The sequence below is a fragment of the Ursus americanus genome, chromosome 4 (genome assembly GCF_024610735.1).
Source record: "Ursus americanus isolate L20-20 chromosome 4, mUrsAme1.1.p, whole genome shotgun sequence".
Taxonomy (NCBI): Eukaryota; Metazoa; Chordata; class Mammalia; order Carnivora; family Ursidae; genus Ursus; species Ursus americanus.
Window position 1 is genome coordinate 31,632,754 of NC_142130.1, and position 18,105 is coordinate 31,650,858.

Sequence of the window (18,105 nt, forward strand, 5' to 3'; positions counted from 1 at the left end):
GGAGAAGGTTATGGCTCAAGTGCCAAAAATTCTCATTTTTCTTACTGAGCTTTAGTAAATTTGGGGGGAAATATTTCTTCATTTGATGTATGTTCCTAGGACAATTTCCAGGGATTTTTATTGGACTGATTATTTATACCTTTCTCCAGTTGTGGTGGTTTTGTTGAAGAACTGGTCTACAGATCTCTTCACTTTACTGTTCTGGAGGTTGATCCTCCTTGCTTTGTTTTTCACGTAAATTCTGTTGAAGTATAACATATATACAAAAGTGTACAAATCGGGCTCCTGGGTGGCTCAGTCAGTTAAGCGTCCAACTCTTGGTTTCAGCTCAGGTCATGATCTCAGGGTGGTGAGATGGAGCCTGCACGGGGCTCCTGCTGGGTGTGGAGACTGTTCGGGATTTTGTTTCTCCCTCTCCCCCTCTTTCCCCTGCCCAAGTGCACGTGCACATGATCCCGCACACTCTCTCCCCCCCTCTCCTCTCCCTCTCTCACAAAAAAAAAAAAAAAGTATACAAATTGTAAACCTGCAGTTCAGTGAATTTTTGAAGTGAAAATGTCTATATAACCAGCATTCAGGTCAAGACCCAGAACTTAAGCACAATTCCTGAGTTCTCTCTGTGGCCCAGTCTCTAGTCACTTACCATCCCTGTAACTACTGTCCTGATGTGTAGCACCGTAGATTGCTTTTACCAGTTCTGAACCTTTTAAAACATGGCATCTTGTATTTTGTGTCTAGCGTCTTTAGCTCGCTGTTATATTGGGGAATTGATCCATGATCTGTGTGATGTAGTTTGTTTTCATTGCTGTACAGTACTATGTTGTATGGATATTAAATAGTGAAAGAAATGAAAAATTTTATGTCCATTGATGTTGGGCATTTTGGGCTGTTATGAATAGTGCTGTAACATTTTCTTTCTTTCTTTTTTAAGATTTTATTTATTTGAGAGAGCATATGAGAGAGAGAGAGAGAGGGCGCGCGCATCCACACAAGCCGGGGGAGGGGTAGAGGGAGAAGCAGACTCCTTGCGGCCGGGGTGCCCGATGCAGGACTGGATCCTAGGACCCTGGGATCTTGACCTGAGCCAAAGGCAGGTGCTTAGCCAACCGAGCCACGCAGGCATCCTGACAGTATTTTATTTTATTTTTAAAGATTTTATTTATTTATTTGAAAGACAGAGCAAGAGAGCACAAGCAGGGGAACTTCAGAGGGAGAGGGAGAAGCAGGCTCCCCGCTGAGCAGTGAGCCTGATGCAGGGTTCAGTCCCAGAGTCCTGGGATCATGACCTGAGCCAAATGCAGACATTTAACCGAGTGAGCCACCCAGGTGCCCCGTGACAGTATTTTTTTATATTTGCTGTGTCACAGATCTTTCATCTATCTTATTTTTTCATTTATTTCACTTTCCCTTATTTGAGGGCTCAATGTTAGCTTATAAAACTCTTCTTTTAATGTAAATTTACATGCAGTGAAATACGCAAATCTTAATTGTACCTTCACTGAGTGTTCACATATGTATAACCTTTTGTAACATGAACTCTTATAAAAATACGGAATATTACCATCACCCTTGAAGGTACCCTCATGTCCTTTCCAGTTAATCTCTACCCCTATCCTCCATAAGTCAACCAGTGTTTTTATTTTTTCCCACCATAAATGAGTTTTGCCTTTTCCAGATCTTCATATACAGGGAATTCTATTAGTTTACTAGTGTTGACATAATAAAGTACCACAAACTAGGTGGTTTAACAGAAATTTATTTTCCCACAATTCTGGAGTCAGGAAGTCGAAAATCAAGGTGTCAGCAGGGACGTGTTCTCTCTCTCTCTTTTTTTTTTTAGTATTTTATTTATTTATTTGTCAGAGAGAGACAGCCAGAGAGAGGGGGAACACAGGCAGGGGGAGTGGGAGAGGAAGAAGCAGGCTCCCAGCAGAGGAGCCTGACATGGTGCTTAATCCCATAACGCCCGGATCACGCCTTGAGCCAAAGGCAGACGCTTAACGACTGAGCCACCCAGGCGCCCCTGGGGACATGTTCTCTTAAAGGCTCTAGAGGAGAATCTGTTCCATGCCTTTCTTTCTTTTTTTTTTTTTTCCTCTTTTTTCATGTCTTTCTCTTAGCTCATGGGTGTTGCTGATAGTTCATGGTATTCCTTGGCTTGCAGCTACATAACTCCAATCTCTGCCTCCATAGTCACATGGCATTCTCTCTCTGTGTCTGTCTTTATAGGACTCTCTGCACTCTGTATCTCTCTCCTCTTTTATAAGGACACCAGTGATACTGCATAAAGGGCCCACCCTACTGCAATATGAACTCAGTTATATCCACGGCAACCCTTTCCCAGTAAGGTCCCTTTCTTAGTACAGGTATTAGGACTTCAATGTATCTTTTTGGGGGACACAATTCAACCTATAATAGTAATTATGCAATGTATATACTTTCACGTAAGGTTCTTGTACTTAGTATAATGTTTGAGGTTCATCTTGTGGGTATTTATTTCTTTTTGTTTTTTAGTATCATCCTACTGGTTGACTATGTTATACTTCTTTTTTTTTAAGATTTTATTTTATTTATTTGACAGAGACAGCAAAAGAGGGAACACAAGCAAGGGGGAGTGTGGGAGGGAGAAGCAGGCTTCCTGCCGAGCAGGGAGCCCGATGTGGGGCTCAATCCCAGAACCCTGGGACCATGACCCCAGCCGAAGGCAGACGCTTAATGGCTGAGCCACCCAGGTGCCCTGACTATGTTATACTTTGTTGGCAGTTCTCCATTTCATGGTGCCTCAGCTGTTTCCAGGTTTGGGCTATTAGGAATAAAGTTGCTGTGAAGATTCTTGTAATAGTTTTGTTTTTTTGTGGTCATGTGTTCTCATTTTTTCTTGGGCAGATACTTAGGAGTGGAATTGCTCAGAGTAGGTATATGCTTGGTTGTGTAAGAAACTATGTACTATCATTTTCCAAAATGGTTGTATTATTTTCTAATCCCAGCAACAATGTTTGCAAATTCTGGTTTCTGCCCATCTTAGTTTGGGCTGCTGTAACAAAGTATATAGACTGGGGTGCCTTTAACATAGAAATATATTTTTTTCATAGTTCTGGAGGCTGGGAAGTCTAAGATTAAGATGCTGTTTGACTTAGCTCTTTGTGGATGTGCTCTTCCTGCTTATGTCTTCACCTGGTGGAAAGCTAGCTCACTCTCCGGCCTCTTCTAAAGGCACTAAAACCAGTCAGGAGGGCTCTACCCTTCTGACCTAATTACCTCCCCAAAGCTTCACCTCCAAATACTATAGGGTTGGATTAGGGTTTCAACATAGAATTGGAGAAATACCTTCAGTTCATTTACAACATGCTCAGCAACATTTGGTGTTATCTATTTAATTTTAACCATTCTGATAGATTTGTAGTCCTATCTCGTTGTAGTTCTAATTTGCATTTCCTGGTGACTGATGATGTTGAATCTCTTCTTATTGTTTATTGACCATTTATATATCTTCCATTATGAAGTGTCTGTCTGAATCTTTTGCTTCTTGAATTGTTTATCTTTGTGTTATTATTTTTTAAAGATTTTATTTATTTATTTATTGTGCTTATTTTCTTAATGGTGTCTTGATGAGCTGAAAACTTTTTTCAAGATTTTATTTCTTTTTTTAAATAATCTCTGCATCCAGCGTGGGGCTCAAACTCACAGCCTCAAGATCCAGACTCTGATACTCCACTGACTGAGCCACCCAGGTAGTCTGTTGAGCTGAAATTTTTAATTTTCACAAAGTCTAATTAATAAACTTACTTTTATGGTTATAACTTTCTGTGTCCTAAAAAACCTTATCCTCTGTAGTAATATTAAAATATTTCTGGGGCACCTAGGTGGCTCAGTCAGTTAAGAATCCACCTCTTGGTTTTGGCTCAGGTCATGATCTCATGGGTCATGGGATTGGGCCCCACATCAGGCTCTGCGCTCAACGCTCAACAGGGAATCTGCTCGGTATTCTCTCTCCCTCTGTCCACCCCTCCACCCCCACCCCCGCACACATCTGCACTTTCTCTCTCTCAAATAAATAAAGTATTTCTATGTTTTTTTCTAAAAGCTTTATAGTTTTAGCTTTTATTTTTAGGTTTATGATCCATTTCAAATTTTGTGAATATTGTGTGAGATAGGGGTTGAGGTTAATTTTTTTTTCTCATACAGATATCACTTATTCCTGTACCTTTGTTGAAATGACTTTTCTGTATAAGAAAAGTGGGTCTATTCTTTTCCATTGATTTGTTGATTTTAATGTTAAAATCATATTGTTGATTACTGTGGCTTTGTAGAAAGTCTTGAAGTCACATAGTAATAGCTCTCCAACTTTATTATCATTTTTCATGTTTGCTTTGGGTATTCTAGGTCCTTTCTGTTTTCATATAGATTTTTTCATCAACCTGTCCTTTTCTAGCAAAAGCATAATAGGGGTTGATTTGGGTTGTGTTGAATCTTTAGATCAATTTGGGGAGAATTGACATCATAACAACATAGAGCCTTTGTACCCATGAAAATAGCTCCATTCATTTAGGTCTTCAATTTCTCTCAGTAATATTTTATAGTTTTTCGGTGAGGATCAATTACACTTTGTTATATGGTGAATTGTGTTTTCTTAAAAAGATATGTTGAAGTCCTAGCCTCTAATACTTCAGAACTTACTTGGAAATAGAACCTTCACAGAGGTAGTCAAGTTTAGGTCATTAGTGTTATGGGCCCTAATCCATTATAACTGGTGTCCTCATTAAAAGGGGAAATTCGAACAGAGACAGACACACAAGAAAGGAGGATGATACAAAAACCCACAGTGAGAACACTTTATGAAGACCGAGGGTTGGAGTGATGCATCTACAAACGAATGAATACCAAAGATTGCTGGTAAACCACCAGAAACTGGGAAGAATCAAGGAACCCTATAGGCTTCAGAGGAAAATTAGATGAGCAAACTTAATTGGGGGAAGAAAACTTTATTTCCATGATGATGCAAGCAGAGTCAAATTGAGTGATGAAAGTAATTATTATAAACGACTTAATTGTTCGAGTTTGGTTTATTGTGATTTGGTTTTGGTCCAGTTTTGAACATTGAGTTCTTTGATGTACTTGGATTTTTCTTTCAGAATAAAATAAAGAGTATGAGGATAAAATTCCTGTAGTGAATCTTGGCTGCTCAGGAGGAACACTCACTGTAAGACAGCAATATTAAATACAGTGGGAAATTTTAATTTAATTTAATTCGGTTCTCTATTGATTTATATATTTGCAAATAATTTCTCCCAGTTTGTTGTTTGTTTTTAATTTTATGATGTTTGTCATCATATAGAACTATTAAAAAAAAATTTAACCAAGTAAATTTGAAGATCTAATTGACTTTATTAAACGATTCATGAATCAGGCAGCATCTCATCCATCAAGCAGTAGAGGGCTCCTCTGAGCTGCAGGAAAGGAAAGGCAGAGAAGAGTCATTTAAAAAATAATAGTAATGGGGTGCCTGAGCGGCTCAGTTGGTTGAGAGTCCAGCTTATGATTTTGAATCTGATCACAATCTTAGGGTCGTGGGATCGAGCCCCACATCAGGCTTGGCACTCAGTGTTGAGTCGACTAGAAATTCTGTTTGATATTCCCTCTGCACCTCCCCCCCACACCCGCTCTCTCTCACTCTTAAATAAAAACAAAACAGATATTTAAAATAAAAACCATAAATATTTAAAACATTTTAAAAATAAGGGGCGCCTGGGTGGCACAGCGGTTAAGCGTCTGCCTTCGGCTCAGGGCGTGATCCCGGCGTTATGGGATCGAGCCCCACATCAGGCTCCTCTGCTATGAGCCTGCTTCTTCCTCTCCCACTCCCCCTGCTTGTGTTCCCTCTCTCGCTGGCTGTCTCTATCTCTGTCGAATAAATAAATAAAATCTTAAAAAAAAATAAAATAAAAATAAAACATTTTAAAAATAAAAACAATTTATTAGCAAGGAATGCAATGTTTAGGCAAGGTCACTCTTCTAAGGGGGAAGGGGCCTCTTGGGGGATTGTCTATAGGAAGTTCCAGTTTGGGTGGTTAAAGGTTACATTTGAGGGGGTTGAAGCTGAAGTTAGGTTAGATATTAAATACTGGTTTACTGATGTGGGGCCTTATGTGTCTCCATAATAGCCCTGTGGTTTTCTTTTTTCTTTTCTTTTTTAATGTTTATTCCAAAGCCATTTTAAGTCTTTAAGTAAAACTCCAATGTGGCCACCCAAAACATTAACAATGGGTGATATCCAAGGTGGCTTTTGTTCTACAAAATGACCACAAAGAGCATGCTACTCTGAAGGGGAAGGAAACAAGCCGTCCTCCTGTGGCTTTCTTTTTAACAGAAGTTTTGATTGTTGTTGTTTTTATGATGGTAAAATGCATATAACAGAAAATTTACCATTTTAATCTTTTTTTTAAGATTTTATTCATTCATTCATTTATTTTAGAGAGCGAGCGAAATGGGAGAAAGGCAGAGGGAGGGGGAGAGAGATCTCTTCGCTGACTGTGGAGCCCCAGGCAGGGTTCAGCCTCATGATGCTGAGTTCATGACCTGAGCTGAAATCAGGAGTCAGGCCAAATTTGGCTTGCATCTTTTTTTGTAAATGAAGTATTATTGGAACGGAGGCACTCATCTATATCAATGGCTGGTTTTGTGCTTACAATGGCAGGAGTTGAGTCACTGCAACAAAGACTACATTGCCCGCAACGCATAAAATATTTATTATCTATCCCTTTATGGGAGAAATTTGCCACCCACTAAACTGTCACGTCTGGTATTGCACTACCTCTTACACGTACCCTATCCTCCTTTATTAGAAGTGCTGTACTTGAAGTGCTGCTGTCTCTCCTGTCTTCTTGGGCTTTGTTTCTAGCCCCTACTATTTTTTTCAGGAGCCTTACACTTCTCTCTCCTGTATTTCCCACTGTATTGCCTCAAATGAATCCTCAACAGGTAAAATAAGAATTTAGCATACTTCATTGCTACCTGTTGGAGTTATATTACTGTTTTTAGTTCTTCTGTGAATTTCCAAACTGCTGGTCTGCAAGCCATGTAAGGCCTACAGACATGTTTTCTGTGACCCATTCAGTGCCAACATTTAAAATTGGGAGATTTCACTTTAAAATACGGATTTCTGGATTGTTTTGAAAAAATCAGAAAATATGGCAAGGACAGACCTAAGTTTCCTGGTGGCAGCAGTCAGCTGGAGTTGTAATAGCTGCCCTGTAAACAAGCAGTTGTGTTCTCTTTTTCTAGATTTAACTTGAGATGATTTTTTCCCCTCTCTGTGGCTTAGTGTTTCTTTAATCCTGTAGATTCGTTTGAAATGTCTGATGATCCTTAGTTTTACTTTTCATGTTTAAAAATGAGGGCCTTCAAAAACATAAATGAATAAAAATAAAAACGAGAGCCTAGAATAACGCTCCTTGTACGTATATTGGCATTGGTGTCTGGCAGACATTGTTTGAGGTTATGCTTGGCCATTATGCTTTGCCACCTGAAGTGCCAGATTTTAGAAGGCTCTACTGGCTCTGTCCAGATAATTCAGTTTCTTTAAAAAATAACTTTTGAGGGGCCCCTGGGTGGCTCAGTGGGTTAAGCGTCTGACTCTTGGTTTTGGCTCAGGTCATGATCTCAGGGTTGTGGGATTCAGCCCCGGGTCAGGCTCCACACTCAAAGGGGAATCTGCTTCTCTCCTTCCCATCCCCTGCTCACGCAAGTGCTCTTGTGTTTTCCCTCAAATACATAAATAAATCTTTAAAAAATAACTTTTGGGTGTGCATATATGCACTTATACACACATCTAGGAAGAAATGCCTACCAGCCAAGTATTCTGATTTAACAGATCATGAACTTTTAATTCCCTGTCCCACACTTACTCATTGTGGTCTGTATTGTGCTTTGTGGTTTTGAGCCCGAGCTGCTCTTCTGGTATATGGGGCAGATCTCCCGCCTAACCTTCCTTTCTGAGGGTTGCGTTTTTCTTCATTCTGATGTATAAGTCATCTCTTTTATATGAGCTTCCCATTTTCTAGAAATTTGTTGAAGTTTCTTGTTTACTGATTGATCCTTAATCTCTTTGCTGTTGTAAGATTACTTTTTAAAAATTCCTTTAATACTGTTATTTTAATAGGTTCTAGAACAAGAGATAAGTATATGTATTCATTTGCCATTCTGAACCAGAAAACCTTGGACTGTCTTCCTTCCTTTCTTTGTTTCTTTGTTTTTTTCTTTCTGTCTTCCTTTCTTTTTCTCCCTTTCTCCCTTCCTTACTTCCTTTCTTTCTTTCTTTTCTTCAAAGTAATCTGTACACCCAACATGGGACTCAAACTCACGACCCCAGGGCACCTGGGTGGCTCAGTCAGTTAAGTGTCTGTCTTTGTCTCAGGTCATGATCCCAGGGTCCTGGGATTGAGTCCTGCATTGGGTTTCCTGCTCCTCAGGGACTCTCTTTCTCCCTCTGCATCTCTCTCTGTCTCTCATGAATAGATAAATAAAATCTTAAAAACAAAGCAAGAAAACTCATGACCCCAACATCAAGAGTTACCTGCTCCACTGACTAAGCCAGCCAGGCACCCCTGGACTTTCTTTTAAAATGGAATCCCAGGCGTGCCTGGGTGGCTCAGCTGGTTAAGCGTCTGCCTTGGACTCAGGTCATGATCCCAGAGTTGTGGGATAGAGCCGCGTGTTAAGTTCCCTGCTCAGGGAAGAGTCATCTTCTCCTTCTCCTTCTGCCCCTCCCCCCATTCGTCCACTCTCTCTCTTTCTCTCTCTCTCTCAAATAAATCTTCAAAAAATAAAGTAGATTTTCATAGGGGCTCATGGCTGGCTCAGTCAGTAGAACGTGCAACTCTTGATCTTGGGGTTGTAGGTTTAAATTGTTGGGTGTAGAGTTTACTTAAAAATAAAATCTTTAGGAAAAAAAATAAAATGGCACTCCATAGAGAAGATATTGCTCTAGCTATTAATAATTGTACATTCATTCTAATTTCACATTTTCATATTAATATAGGTTTATGAAAGACCAAAGCAAGCCATAAAATTCTGTGTTGCCTATAATATTCTTTTCTTTCTTGATCTGAAACAGTTGATGACTGTCAGCCAGTTCGCTTATTAAGTAAACCCGGGGAATTGAGAAGAGAATATGAAGAGGAGATAAGCAAGGTAGGTACTAAGTTACTCTCTTTTGGGAAGATTCTCTTTTGTTTTTGGTTTCAGATTCTGCATACAGTTTTGTGTTTGTTTAAAAAAAGGTTTATTTTTTTTTTTTTAGAGAGAGTGTGTGTGTGTGTGCTGCGGTGGGGGGAGAGGCAGAGGGAGAGGGAGAGAGAGGCTCTGAAGCAGGCTTCATGCTCAGTACTGAGTGTGGTGCCCCATGAAGGGCTTGATCCCGTAATCCTCAGATCATGACCTGAGCCAAAATCCAGAGTCAGACATTTAACTGACTGAGCCACTTAGGTGTCCCATATATGTCTGTATAAATAATATATATTGAAATATAGATAATTTTAATGTCCTTTACAAAGGCTGTTTTTTACATGTGTTCGCAATAGTTACTAGCTTTATATATAATTGGTGCTCTTATGTGATAGTGATTTTTTAAATTTTCCCTTCCCGTCTTTATTAATTTCTTTGTATATTTTTTGAATGTGTGGAATATTAACATGCACCCAAAAGTAAAAATAACACAAAAAGTTATTCTCAGAGAGGATACTCCCTGCTGTATGTTATCCACCCTGTGTCTACCACACTGTAGATAACCAGTTTTATTGCTGTGTAGTTTATCCTTCCTTTGGTGTTTTTTTTGAAAGATAAACATATATATATATACACACGCACTCTTGTTTATTAAATATTGCATACTATATATTCTTTTGAACTTTGCTTTTTTTACTTGGTAATAGCCCCTGGAAATCATATTACTCAAGAGAGAGTAAGATAGTTCCAGTATTTTCTAATTACAAATAATACTGCAATACTGTGCATATATATTTTAATATTATTAGAAGTATGTTTTCACAGTAAATATCTAGACGTGAGATTGCCAGGTTTTGGGTAAATGATATATAGATTTGTTATAACTGCCAAATTCTCCTTCACAGGGGTACCATTTTGCATTTCCAGTGAGAATGCCTGTTTCAAAACACCCTTGCCAATAGAGTACTGTTAGGCTTTTGAATTTTTGCTAATCTGTTGGGTGTGAAATGGTATTGGCATTGTTTTTCTTTTTAAGAAAATACTTTTTTGTTGGGGTGCCTGGGTGGCTCAATCCGTTAAGCCTCTGCCTTCGGCTCAGGTCATGATCCCAGGTTCCTGGGATCTAGCCCTGCATCAGGCTCCCTGCTCCGTGGGGAGTCTGCTTTTCCCTCTGCCACTCCCCCTGCTTGTGCTCTCTTTCTCTCTGTCAAATAAATAAATCTTAAAAAAAAAAAGTTTATTGAGGTAGAATTATCTATAGTAAATTTCAAAATAGGAAAATTTACTAATTTTAGGTATACAGTTTGATAACTTTGCTTAACCCAAGGTCACAAAAGTTTCTTCTAGAAGAACTTTAGTTCTTTAGTTCTAGAAGAACTTTAGTTCTTACCTTTAGATTTATGATCCATTCAGTTAGTTTTTGAGTATGACATGGGGTAGGGGTTGAAGTTGTTTTTTTTTTTCTCATACAAATATTCCCTTATTCTACCCCCATGTATTGTAACGAGCATCTTTCCTCCAGTAAATAGTCTGTGAACCTTTTAGAATATCAGGTGACCCTAAGTGTGGGTCAGTTTCCTCCATAGGTGTTAGATTATATTAGCTCCAGGCTTAAAGCCAGGAGGAGCAGTTTGTCTGATTATGTTCACTCTCCGATTCCTTTGGTAGTTGCTTTTTTTTTTTTTTTTAAGATTTTATTTATTTATTCGACAGAGATAGAGACAGCCAGCGAGAGAGGGAACACAAGCAGGGGGAGTGGGAGAGGAAGAAGCAGGCTCATAGCGGAAGAGCCTGATGTGGGGCTCGATCCCAGAACGCCGGGATCACGCCCTGAGCCGAAGGCAGACGCTTAACCGCTGTGCCACCCAGGCGCCCCCCTTTGGTAGTTGCTTATTGTATAATGTCCAGGTTTTAAAATTGTTTGTTTTAAAATTGTTTTCTATTGGAAGATCCCTTCCACCAGTGTTTTACTCCATCATTACTGGAAGCTGGAAGTCCTATCTCTGTGTAGATTTACTTGGTATTTCTCTTATGAGGAAAATTATATTTTCATATAATTAAGGGACATTTTTATAATTGGGGGGTGAACTGTCCTTGTTTTTTGCCAGTTTTTCTACATCATTTTTGTCTTCTCAATTGTTAAAACTACCAACTGGTTATTATTTCTGTATATGAATGTAATTGAGTTCTGCATATTAATTTTATATCTTGCTAACTTGTGACTTTTTCATTGAGTTAGTTTTTGTGATAGTGATTCTTAAGCATTTAATTATGAAAGTTTTTTTCATTTCCCTGAAGCTTTGAGCTTAAAGGATGGAAAAAGGGTAGTAGATTATGGGCGTCTTACTCCATTGGGGCTGCTATACCAAAAATACCATGAACTGAGTGGCTTAAACAAAAAAAAACATTTATTTCTCACAGTTCTGAACTGGGAAGAACAAGACTGAGGCACAGGCAGATCTGCTGTTGGATGAGGGCCTGCTTCCTGGCTTGTAGACAGCTGCCTATTCGTTCTGTCCTCACGTGGCAGAGAAAGAGATTATTTCTCTCATGTTTCTTATTTGTAAGGGTGCTAATTCCCTTCATAAGGGCTTCACCCTTATAACCCAGTTACCTCCTAAAGGCCCTTACCTCCATATATTGTCATGTAGGGGATTAGGGTTTCAGCATAAGAATTTTGGGGGACACAAATAATGAGTTTAGATGAGGTGAGTATGAAGGGCTAATTGTGAAGAACCTAATGGGAAAAGAGGGGACTAATGCTTACAGAAGAGCCTCTGAACTTCAGTAATACTTGGAGAGCGCTAATATTTTTACTACCATCCTGCTTAGTGTAGAACAGTGTTGTCTAATAGAAATAGGATGTGAGCCCATTTATAATTAAAATTTTTCTAGTATCCACATTTTTTAGAGATTTTTTAAAAAACAGGTGAAATTAATTTTAACGTATATTTTATTCAACACAAATATTTCATGTGATCTAAAATACGTGTAATCAGTATAGAACATATTAACTATGTAAAATGATATGCATTAACTATATAATAATATATCAGATTATACATAATTAAGTTTTTAAGTATAAACATCTAAGGATTTTACATTATTTTTTCTTACTTGGTCTTCAAAACCTTTTGTGTATTTTATACTTGTACTACATTTGGATTTGGACTAGTCACATTTTAACTACTCAGTAGGCACCTGTTGCTAGTGGCTACTGTATTGGACCATGTACATTCCAGAAAAACTAAAATAATAATAACAATGGTTAACTTAATTGTGAACGTATGGCCGAGTAGTGTCCTTAAGTAAGGGTTTTATTTTATTTTATTTTTTTAAAGATTTATTTATTTGAGAGAGAGAGAGCATGAGCAGGAGGTGGAGAGAGAGAGAGAATCTCAAGCAGACTTCGCACTGAGCTTGGAGGCCGACATGAGGCTCAGTCCCTCAATCCTGAGATCACGACTTGAGCTGAAACCAAGAGCTGGATGCTTAACTGACTGTGCCACCCAGGTGCCCCCTTAAGTAAGAGTTTTAAAGGAATAATTTAGTCCTTACGACAATGTAGTGAGAACAGGTTCTGTAAAGATGCTTTTGACCAGAAGTAAAAGAAAACCTAACTTAAACTACCTTAAATAAGAACATTGTAGTTAACTGGAATTCCAGAGGTGGTCGGGCTTCAGGGTTGGTTTCATTCGGAGTTCTAGCTCCATTTCTGTCAGGTACTTTACTTCCGGCTAATAGCAAAATGGCTGCACAGTTTTGAACCTCAGGTGCATATATAACATGCAGAGGAAGAAGCAGCAGTCTTTTCCTATGACTTTCTTTTAAGAGCAAGAAAACTTACTCTTTAACAGACTTTCCCTTATGTCTCCTACACTTGAATTAGATCAAGGACTTATTCTTGAGTCAAGTCCTTTGGATTTCTAGAATGGTTCTTGTATTATTTCTTTCAGGAAGTATAGTTTAAATGACCACAAGCATGGCCTTAAGTCTTAGAATTTGAGTTGGAGTCTCCACTCTGCCACTTAATGATCTAAGAAAGTTACTTGCTTTTCTATGTTTGTTTCCTCATTTGTAAATCACATAATCGCCTTTGTGGTTGCTTCTTCAGGCAGCCACTCCACTCCTGCCCACTATGCCTGAGGGATTCTTCCTAACTTCAGGGTTAGACCCTGATTAGTCTCAATTTTTATCATTCCATCCCCTTTGCTAGGTTTTGGTTAAGAAATCTAGGCTTAAATTAGTTAGCACATAGCATTCAGTTAACCAAGGAAAAGTATTAACTAGAGACATTTCCACAAATACTGTAACAGTGTAGTTGAGAGTGTGATAGGACTGAGGTGAGGAAGGATGGGGGTTTGATCAAGATGTCATTGGGCTGACTGGGGAAGGTTTCCTTGAAGAGACATCTTGAACTGTTCTGCAGGAATTTGCCTTCAGATTTGTACTCCATTTGAATCATTTTAATTCCTGCCAATTTGTTCTTTTTTATTACTTTTTTTTTTTTTAAGATTTTATTTATTTATTCAACAGAGATAGAGGCAGCCGGCGAGAGAGGGAACAGGGGGAGTGGGAGAGGAAGAAGCAGGCTCATAGCGGAGGAGCCTGATGTGGGGCTCGATCCCAGAACGCCGGGATCACACCCTGAGCCGAAGGCAGATGCTTAACCGCTGTGCCATCCAGGCGCCCCTTTTTTTTATTACTTTTACCATTCTTCTTAAGAAATATTGCAAGTGTAGGGGTGCCTGGGTGGCTCAGTTGGTTAAGTGTCTGCCTTTGGCTCAGGTCATAATCTCCAGGTTCCGGGATCAAGCCCCATATCAGGGTCCTGCTTAGCAGGGAGTATTTCTCTCTCTCTCTCCCTCTCCCCACCGCTCATTCTCTCTCTCAAGTAAATGAATAAAATCTTAAAAAAAAGAACTATTGCAAGTATAGGGGCACCTGGGTGGCTCAGTTGGGTAAGTGTCTGACTCTTGATCTCAGCCTTGATCTCAGCTCAGGGTCATGAGTTCAGGCCCTGTGTTGGGGTCCATACTGGTCATGCAGCCTGCTTAAAAAAAAAAAAAGAAAGGAATGTTGCAAGTATATTAAAAAGTTCAGAGTCTGAAGTGTTCTTCATTAATCATGTTTAAGGTGGAGGCAGAGCGACGAGCCAGTGAGGAAGAAGAAAACAAAGCCAGTGAAGAATACATACAGAGATTACTAGCAGAGGAGGAAGAGGAGGAAAAACAACAGGCAGAAAAAAGGCGAAGAGAGATGGAAGAACAGCTGAGAAGTGATGAAGAACTAGCAAGAAAGCTAAGCATTAATATTGTAAGTTTTAGGAGAGAATTTTGAAGTATTAATGTTCCTTTTGACTCTCTGGTTTTCTTTTGCTTGCTTGCTTGCTTGCTTTTTTTTAAAGGATTTACTTATTTTAGAATGAGAGAGCACAAGTGGGAGGGGCAGAGGGAGAGATAATCTCAAGCAGACGCCACCCTGAGTGCAGAACCCGACTCAGGGCTCCATCTCACAACTGTGAGATCACAACCTGAGCTGAAACCAAGAATTGGCCGCGTAACCAACTGCGCTATTCAGGCGTCCCGACTGTGTGGTTTTCAAAGATCTGAGGAAATGATCACTATGACTAGAAGCAATTTCTGACATATTTGCTCTACTTAAAAAGAATTTTTTTTTGCGGGGCGCCTGGGTGGCTCAGTCGTTAAGGGTCTGCCTTCAGCTCAGGGCATGATCCTGGCGTTATGGGATCAAGCCCTGCATCAGGCTTCTCCACTGGGAGCCTGCTTCTTCCTCTCCCACTCCCCCTGCTTGTGTTCCCTCTCTCGCTGGCTGTCTCCCTCTCTGTCAGATAACTAAAATCTTAAAAAAAAATTTTTTTTTTTACATATTATTACACTTTTTGCTTGTTTTTACATATTTGCTCCCATTGAAGTATATGTAAAAAAATTTTTTAATATGTTAGTAAATTCAGAGTATGTAGGAAAGCTATTTACAGTGAAAGCTTCCTCTCTCCCCTTCCACCTCTGTATTCTCATTCCTGTTCTGTTACATTAGTCTCTTTCCCCAAGGTTTAGCACTATTAATAGTTTCTCATTTTTTTTATTCACCTGAAAAGAATGTATCAATCACACTGGTTTTTTGTTCCATTTTTTCACTTGATATGTCTTAAAGATTGTTCCTGGAAATACATATGGTTTTATCTCATTCTTTTTAAGAGTGGTATAATATTCCATTGTATGGATGCAAATCACTTTTTGCAAGTGAAGCACATTAAATTTTTAAGTAATACACTAGACCTGGATTTTATTATCTTGCTGTAGTTAAATTACTACATGAATAGAAGAAGGGATGATAAAACCATGCTTTTAAGACTTGAGAGTACAGTGGGACCCAGTGATTTGAAAGAATTTGGCAGAATCACCTGGGGTTCTTTTAAAATACAAATTCCCGTACCTGTTCTAAGCCTACTGCATCAGATTCTCTGGAGATGGGATTTAGGAAATACCATTCCCAGAGACATCTAGGGAAGCCTGGTATGCATTCATGTTTGAGAACCTCTGAAAACAATTCTCTACTTTTAAACAACAAATATCTTAAAATACACTTACCAAAACAAAATATATCCAGAATTGGGATTTTTTTTTTTTGAGAGGCCTAGGATTCGTAATAGTGTACCTAAGTTGTAGATTATATACCTCCCCCTTTTTTTAGAGGGGGAGGTGGGTCAGAGGGAGAGGAGAGAGAGCGAGAATCCCAAGCAGGCTCCATGCCCAGCAAAGAGCCTAACATGGGCCTTGATCCCACAACCTTGAACTCAGACCTCAGCCAAAGTCAAGAGTCAGAAGCTTAACCAACTGAGCCACCCAGGCACCCCTGCCCTTCTTAATATATTTCTTCTTTTTAAAATTTTAGTAGAATAGTTTTGAAAAGGTACAGTCAGGAAATTAAAAGACATTTGTCAATAAAAAAACAAATGACATAGGTAAGAAAATACATCAAAGAGGAGAATTTGGGGTAATCTTTACCTGTCAAGAGTCTTGTTCTAAATCTTGTTTTTAGCAGGGATTATAAGAGTAGATCTATTGATATTTTAGAAGAATTCTGGGTTTACATGAGAAAGTTTGGTGGTCCAGGGCCAAGTGTCTACCACCACGAAGTATATTAATTTTTCCAGTAGTGTAGTGAGAAGCTTATGAGACTGGGATAGTAGGTAAATATTTATGATATTGGTATGCTCTTAAATCCCTAAATTAAATTATTTTTACATAAAATTACCTTTTATTCCGGGTATATCCGCAACTCTTTGGAATTTTCCCCTATAGATTAAGGTAGTTACATGAAGCCATTCATTAGAAAAATGATTTTAGTATCATGCTCTTTGTGTTTTATAATGCAGAGTAAAAATGTAATTAATGTAGACCAACTTGGATGAGCATAATCCTATTTATACTAATTTTTGCATGGTCGGTGTTATTCAAAGGATGTGTAGAATTTAAATGAGAGTATAATTCCTGAAAAATTCTGTTGTGGATTCTGAATTAGTCAAAATAATAGCTTATTTTATTATAATTTTTAAAAATAATGTCTGTTATGCTTTTTCTGTTGAAGAACAATTTCTGTGATGGAAGTGTCTTGGCTTCTCCCTTGAATTCCAGGAAATCTGATACAGTCACAACCAAGTCTCAAAAGAAAAGTAAGAACAAACAAACAAACACTGGAGATATTCATAAGTAAGTGAGCATGATTATTTATTTATTTATTTATTTATTTAGAGAGGGAGAGAGCGAGAGACAGAGCTCGTGTGCATGGACAGGGGGTTGGGGAGGGCCAGAGCGAGAGGGAGAGAGAGAATCTTCAGCAGGCTTCATGCCCAGAGCGGAACCCAATGTGAGGCTCGTCGTTACAACACTGAGAGCATGACCCGAGCCAAAATCAAGAGTCAGATGCTTAACTGACTGAGCCACCCAGGTGCCCCATCAGTTATTTATTGATCACTTACTGTATGCTGGTGTTTTGCTCATATAGTCTGCTGATTGTTAAAATTTTGTCCATGAATTTTGCATAAAAACTCTCCAGATGGTCTGAGATGGTCTGAGATTGATGTAAAGTGAAAATAAGGGTGCTACTCACATAGCTTAGATGCCTGGTTAGCATGAAGAGAGATGTGAAGTCTTGTCTTGTTTTGTTTTGTTTTGTTTTGTTTTAAGAGGAAGGGGGAGAGAGTGGGGAAGGGGAGGCAGGGGGAGAGGGAGAGAATCCCAAGCAGGCTCCACACCCAGCGTGGATCCCCTGACGCAGGGCTTAATCTCACAACCCTGAGATCATGGCCTGAGCCAAAATCAAGAGTCAGATGCTTAACTGACTGAACCACTGAGGTGTCCCTGAAGTCTTTTTTTATCTTGATGCCTCAGGATTTTCATGTTCCCATTTTCTCGGAATTAACCAGTTGGATTCCTTTTTCTCTTGGCTTAGATTCAAATAAGAAAAGCTAGTCCCATATAAGGTCATCCTCACTGAACTTGGCATCTAGGTCATTCCCCCACCCTCTTTTTCTCAGTTAATGCACTATATTTCTTCTCTGCTATACAGAAAGCATGAGTCAGGTAGTCAGTAGTGATTTAGTAGTGGAGTAGATTAGTCTTCTTACAACACCCCTCCAGGAGCAGGTAGAGTTGATGATTTTACTAGGTTATAAGCTTTCCCATAGTAATTAACAATTGGAAAAGTTTAAGAACCACGATCTGGAGTTTAAAAATAGGGGCATCTGGCTGGCTCAGTTGGTAGGTCATGCAGCTCTTAATCTCAGGGTCATGAGTTCACGTCCCATGTTGGGTGTGGAACCTATTTTAAAAAATAAATTAATAAACATACGTAAGGGCT

General features: G+C 39.1%; 1 protein-coding gene across 5 annotated transcripts in view; it reads left to right on the top strand.

Annotated features, from left to right (window-relative positions):
• RNF168 (ring finger protein 168) overlaps window positions 1-18,105 on the top strand; it is a 40,759-nt gene that overhangs the window by 6,658 nt on the left and 15,996 nt on the right. For 4 of the 5 annotated variants that reach the window (XM_087861542.1, XM_045812606.2, XM_045812607.2 and 1 more), the window contains 3 exons: window positions 9,113-9,189; window positions 14,359-14,538; window positions 16,834-16,955. In XM_087861542.1, the coding sequence (XP_087717668.1) occupies window positions 9,113-9,189; window positions 14,359-14,538; window positions 16,834-16,955 (379 nt within the window). The remainder of the gene's footprint in view (window positions 1-9,112; window positions 9,190-14,358; window positions 14,539-16,833; window positions 16,956-18,105) is intronic. The other variant, XM_045812610.2, reaches the window with a different exon arrangement.